The sequence below is a fragment of the Alligator sinensis genome, unplaced genomic scaffold (genome assembly GCF_000455745.1).
Source record: "Alligator sinensis unplaced genomic scaffold, ASM45574v1 scaffold995_1, whole genome shotgun sequence".
Classification (NCBI taxonomy): domain Eukaryota; kingdom Metazoa; phylum Chordata; order Crocodylia; family Alligatoridae; genus Alligator; species Alligator sinensis.
In genome coordinates this window covers 245397-251819 of record NW_005842960.1, presented here as the reverse complement: position 1 = coordinate 251819, position 6423 = coordinate 245397, and the positions used below count along the sequence as shown (strand labels likewise).

Here is a 6423-nt window from a genome sequence, read left to right as displayed (position 1 = left end):
CTGTGTTTGGGGGCGGGGGGGGGGGGGGGGGGGGGGGAGGAGCCAACATAACTTTCAAAATATATATCTTCTTTTTTTGCTGAGACTCCAGTGTGGAAGTGATTCTACTCTCCTATGGAAGGATAACCTGGAAATGTATAACCTTTTGTTTCAATAGAAGAGCTGACATGCATTTCTCTTATCCATGCTTTAGTTTCCTTTTCTTGTCCTCTGGTTTCCAAATCATTAGGAAGCAGTGTAACTGATGAGCACTGGAGACAAAAACTGTTGCAGACAATACAAGGAAATGTACAATTATCACTGCTAGTGATAACTCTTTTTTAATGCCTTTCTACTAAGAAATAACTCAGTGTTACTGTAAACGGATATATGCTTGCAATTTAATGCCCCACTCTCCTTTTCCACAATCTTTACTTCAAATCAATAAAGACATTGTCACAAATGTTGAAAAACTGACTGAAGTTTAGAACTGTTCAGATTACATTTGTAGTGTTTTGTGCAACTTCCCGAGTTCAAGGGAAGAAATAGTCTGTGAAAACAGGTGCCCAACAAGGTATAAACTAGGCTCAGAGCCCTGCATAGCAATGCATGAAGGTGAGTGCTACTGAGGTGGGCTTGCACTCAGCCATTCCAGCTGGGGAAGGAGCAGAGCTGAGATGATCCCAGCCCACCTGCCAAATGTGGGGAGATGAAAAGCCCCCAGGTGGTGTTTTCCCCTGCACCAGGCAGACCCTGGCTGGGGCAGCCAGTGCCGGGCTGGGGGATGTGTTCCCACCCCAGAAATGATGGCTAGGGAAGAGGTGGGGCTAGGGGATCCCAGCCAAGTGGGGTGAAAAGCTGCAGTGCAGTGAAAAGCTCAAGCTGCAGTGGGGTGAAAATCCCCCCTGGTGGGTGCTTTCCCATCCACGCTGACATCTGTTGAGGGAGCTTCCCACCTCCTGCCCACACCTCTCAGAGGCAGAGGGGTTGGGGAAGAGGTGGGGCTGGGGTGATCCCAGCCTGGCTTGAGCTGGGGGCGGTGGCGGGGGGGTGGTGAAAAGCCCACACCATGGATGTTCTTCCCCGACAGAGCAAACCCCAGCTGGGCAGTGTAGGCAAAGAGTAGGTGCATTCCCCCCTTGGATCTTGCCCCTCAGAGACCAATGGCTGGGGAAGGGGTGGGCTGGGGTGAGCCCAGCCCAGCTGAGAAGATGGAAACCCTTGGTGGGTGCTTCCCCCAACTCCCACTGCCAATCAGGCAGCCTAGAAAACACTGGAAAGATTGAATCAATTTTGCCTCAGATTTTTTGCACCTTTGTACTTAGTCCTAGCCTTATGCTTTCCTACCACTTTATATGGTGTTAGCTGTGTGGAAATGGGTGTGGTAGCTTTTACATGTACAAGGGACTAGTGAGCAGCACTGGTGTGCTAACAGGGAATATGAAAGCAGGCTGCCAAGACATCAGCAGAGAATGAAGCATGTAGCATGGTAAGCAGAGTCCAGGAAACAGAAATGAGTAATGGAAATTAGCTGTCACTGAAGCAGGACAACAGAATAGAAGCTGGCAGGATACAGAAGTAACAATTCATTTTGATCCTGATATGGTAGGTATTTATGTAGTTTTATGATGTCCTGTCATTGTATTCTACTCCCATGACATATGTGACCATATAACTTAAAGGTTCTCAACCTTTTTAGACTCAAGGCACCCCTCAGAAAATGCCAGCTCTTAGTTTTCACTCATTTTTTACTACAGAAAAAAAAATAGAGCAATTCTTCTATTACAAAAGACCATAACAGATCAGAAATGTTTTAACACTATGGATTCTGCATTTATTTTGTGAAACATATTTGCACATCTAATGGTACTAACATTGTGTGGCACCCTGCAGCACCCTTTAAAGGATCTCAGGGCACTGTGGAGCACTCTGGCTGAGAATCACTGATGTAACTGATACATGGTATTGTCCTTTGCTGGCTCTGTTCCACTCTAGCTTGACCATTTCACTCGATGCCTCCCAGCCTATTTTCACATCAAAGAGATTTCTCATAGCACTTTCCAGCGTGAAACATCACATTGGCTAAGTACAGACAGTCAAAAAGCCGGAGACTGAATCAATTCAATCTTTGCAGGTTTGTCTAAGCTGCGTAGATTGAACCAATAAGCAAGTGAACAGACATTCTCTTTTGATTCCAGAAATGCAGCCACATACCTGCAGTGGCCCAGGCCAGAAGCCAGGGGTGCTAGAGCATGCCTCCCTGCTTGGCTGAGGCAGACAGCTTGGGCAGAAGCTAGCCCACCCACCCTGTGAGGGGGCTTGCAGGGGAAGTGCAAAGCACCCTGGGATGCTGAGAGACTGAGAGTTAACTTGAACCTGGGGGGATCTGGCACAGAAGTCCAATAAATTGATATAACTTAATTCAGTTACATCTGATACTACATCCATCCAGGTCTATCTTAAACCAGTTTCAGTCATTTTGAAAGCAGTTTATGTGCACTGAATTTCTGTTGTTACAGATTTAAACCCGTTTCTGATCACTTATACCAATTGGTGCATCATTTCTGTCCCTAGCCATTGTGCCTACAGCATCCTCATTATTTGCTTCCTGCCAAACAAGCCAAGTGCCTATAGTTGTGACAATCTCCTGCCAACCAGATGCCATTCCAGCTCTTCTCTGCAACCATTATGGCATCACTTGTTTCTGTAGTGTTCAATCCAACATGGGGGCCCTGTCCTATCAATAAGGGTGTGGAGGGGGAGGTGGGTGTTAACTGCACTCCTCATACAACTATTCATTTCTTCTCATGATCTATCCAGTGATCTTCAAAGAAATGTTTGGCGTAGAATTTACAGAGAGCACCATGCTTTTGTGTGCATATCTTGACCCCTTCTTTGAATCCCTGTATAGATATAAATTATATGCAAGCAGGGTTAAGTGAGCATTGGTTTCAGAACTTACAGCAAGTACAAATGGCAACCAACCTGACTTGCACCAGTGTCAATCAGGAGTAACTCATTGGAAGGGAATGGAGCAAAACAAGTGTAAAACTTGTGAGGAGTGTTGAGCAACTAACCTTAAAAGTGCAAACCAGGGCTGGGTGACAGTAGAACTGAATGAGACTGTACTTCTTGAATGTAAGCTTTGGTCTTGTTAATTAATTAAAATGACAAAATGTCACCATGCAAAGAGAGAGATGCCACAAGTCATCATCCCTATTTAAATACAGTGGTGCTCATAACAGCATGGGCCAAAAAGGCCAATGCATCTGCAAAAACTGGGAAGGGGGAGGTAAGGGGGGATGGGGTAAGAGAGGCAAAAGAATTGGCTGCAGCCTGCGTGAACTTTTAGTATAAAATGTTAAGTTGCACAAAATACTGATCATTTCCAAAATGGCTGGGTGTAAACCACAGGGCTTACAGAAAATAGAAATCAGACACCCTCAACTTGTGAAAGCAAGAAGCTCTAATCTATGCTGTCATTTTATTTTTGTCATTCTGAATCATACTGCTAATAAACCTAACATATTTACTGACAAAGGCAGATTAAAAAGAAAACACACATACATAGAACACCCTTAACAAAATTAATCTGCTGGAAAATATCCAGGCACCAAACGCCTCTCCACTTAATCAAAGCACACGTCTCCTTTGCCCTGCAATTTAGAGGCCAGGCTGCATTACTCAACTGGCTTGTATAGAGGCTCTGGAGGCACCAAGAACCTAATGCCGACTCTTTCAGCTGACTATAGAGCAGGAGTAAAATTCCAGTTACACAAGTGTGAAAAGGGAAGTGAGTTTAAGTACAATGATTCCCAAAAGCTGCGTTGTGGCATGCTAGTGGGTTTCAAGAGCAGCAGTAGAATGCCACAAAAAATGATACTGTATCAGCATCAGATCCAGCCCTGTGGATCCATGTTATCCAGGGCTCCCCATACATCTGGAAACTTGATGATGGGAGAGAAGTGGCGATTAACATTGCCACTGCTCCCCTGCCGCAAAAATTCCCAAGCTCCGCACGGCTGGATCAGACACTAGCCATGTGAACCCACCCAGCCGCTTTCATGTGGCCTGTGTGGCCAGAAGGCTGGGCACCGCTGTGCAACTCTTACGTATGTATATACACACAACTTTCGGGGTGCGAGAGCCCAGTTCAACCCTGTACCAAAAGCTTGGGAAACCCTGCATTGGTACAAGAGGACACCCGCCTGGCCAGAGAGGAGGCTGCCAGGGGGATCAGGGGCTTTGACAGGGAGCCTCCAGCAGGCAGGTAAGCTTGACGGCTTCAAACCCTTCGGCTGCTGGACGTGGCCCACGCCGACACGGCTCGGCAGGGGGAGGAATCCAGAGCCTGGCGCTGGCGCTGGCTGCTGCCGGAGGAAACGCCCAAACCCCTCAGGCCACGAGAGAGCCGGGAGGAGCTGGAGCGGGCGGGTGAATCCTCCAGCCCGAGCCCCGGGAGGGGAAGGCAGCGGCACTCACCCAGCAGCGGAAGAGCCGCGGGCACCAGCCCGAGCCCGAGCAGGAGCAGGAGCAGGGAGGCGGCGGGCATCGCGGCTCGCGCTGGCCCGGCAGTCGGCGGGCTGTGAAGGGCTGCGGGGCCGGGGAAAGCGCTGGGCTCGGAGCGATAAGGACGCATCCTGTCACATGGGGGTGGGAATAACAGGAATCGACAGGGCAAAAAGAAAAACCCACCCCACCCAACAAACCACAACAACTCTGCTGGGCTCAGCGGATCCGCCCGCGAGCCCCCGGGCCAGGCGGCAGGACTCCCGCCCGGTCAGATCAACCTCGCATCCCCCGGGGAGCGTCCCGCGCCCCCGAGTGCGAGACCTGCTCCAACAGCCGGGGCCCGGGTCGTCTTCAAGGCATGAGGTGCTGCTCCTGGTCCAGTGCCCGGTGTCTCTGCCCCTTGCGGAGTGGAGCAGCTCGCCTCGTGTCTGCACGGCTGCCCAGGGCCGCGGGCACACTGACGCCGGGCTGGGAAGGGGCGAGAGGAGGGTCTCGCTGCACCAGGAGCCAGCGTGAGCGGCCGGGGACCCGCGGGACCACAGGGATCACTCAGCGTGGGCTGAGGCTGCTCCCCTCCCCTGGGCCCACGCATGCTCCTAGAAACACCGATTTTAAGCAGCTGACCGTCATCCAAGAACACGTGTTTATTTCTCTGCTTTACCTGGAGCAGAGCTGCGTCTTACAGGGCTGACGAGGGATTTCGGGTCCAAATGAAAAGAGCTGCGCTTAGGGAGGCAGGCGCTCATTCAAAAGGGAATCACCGCCAGGCCAGATCTAGCTCTCAGCCCAGCTTTTTCTACAGCCCCTGCGCTCCTGCTCTCTTCACCCCTTCCTAGAAGTAAGAAAAAAGGTGATTCCTTTTTTTGAACACCATTTCCTAGGGACTACTGGGACTGTAATACTCAGAGAAACGCAAATATTAATGCAAGGTCTTTTTTGCAACTTCTTATACTGTTTATAGAAGTTTTGTGACACTGTCAAATGACTTTCTGCTAAACTCCAGTGCTGTTTATAGACAGCTTCTTCCCCTTATATTCATACCAAATACATGCATAATTCACTTACCCACGTAACAGGCTACCAGTCCCAATTTGTTCTGTATTGGCTTATGTTGTCACAAGCATAGGGTATATAACCACAGATGTGTGCATAACCTTCAGCCCCACTGTCTACTTTATAACTAACTGAGCTGCCAAGGCAGCCTTGAAAATTAGGGAGCTGGTCTGCTTCAGAGCTGTTAGTGCCACAGCACAGAATCCTCTGTAGTGAAGGAGCTTTGCTCACATTCAGCTCTGCCAAGCACCTGGCCTCTTTTCAGCCCCAAGACTTTGCACTTAAATAGGGTGCACTGTACTAGGTGCTGTCTATGGGCTTGTTGCTGCATACAGCAGACACGCACTGGACCGGAGCTGCTTCAGAGCCAGACTCAATTACTTAGGGTGGGAGGATCTGAGTGTCCCCCAGCCTTCAAGATGATTTATCCTTCTGCAAGGGTTGGGGAACTTTCCCACCCCTCTAGTCATAATCACTTCTTTTAAATTGGTGCAATTGCACTTTAGTAGAGTTTCTCTTGATCAAAGAGATTTAAAAGATAAGATTCAAATCTCTAGTTTGTCCAAATTTGTGAAAGAAAGAAACTCAAGCAAATGATCACTCCTACAAGAAATGCATCCTTTCCAAAGGGAAATAAATAAAAACATATATTAAAATAAAACAAACAAAATATAAAGTGGTTCTTAACTAGAGTGTATACCAACAGCACTAGCTATAGGACTCCAATGCAATTTCTGCACAGGCATTATTAATTATCAAGACACAAAGTAGATGGCATGGTGCTTTAAGGAAAGTGTACGTTGCTTATAAATAAGCAAACTTTTCATAGCTCAGTTGATTGAGACTAGACAATTAGTATTACACATTTAATCACTGGCC

The 6423-nt window shown here is 48.4% G+C and overlaps 1 protein-coding gene across 5 annotated transcripts in view; it reads right to left on the bottom strand.

Moving 5' to 3' along the window:
• LOC102382687 (macrophage mannose receptor 1-like) overlaps nt 1-4589 on the bottom strand; it is a 136772-nt gene extending 132183 nt beyond the window's left edge. For 4 of the 5 annotated variants that reach the window (XM_014526091.2, XM_025192669.1, XM_025192670.1 and 1 more), the window contains exon 1: nt 4462-4589. In XM_014526091.2, coding sequence (XP_014381577.1) covers nt 4462-4531 — 70 coding nt within the window. In that variant the 5' untranslated portion in view covers nt 4532-4589. The remainder of the gene's footprint in view (nt 1-4461) is intronic. The other variant, XM_025192672.1, reaches the window with a different exon arrangement.
• Nucleotides 4590-6423: the final 1834 nt, after the last annotated feature.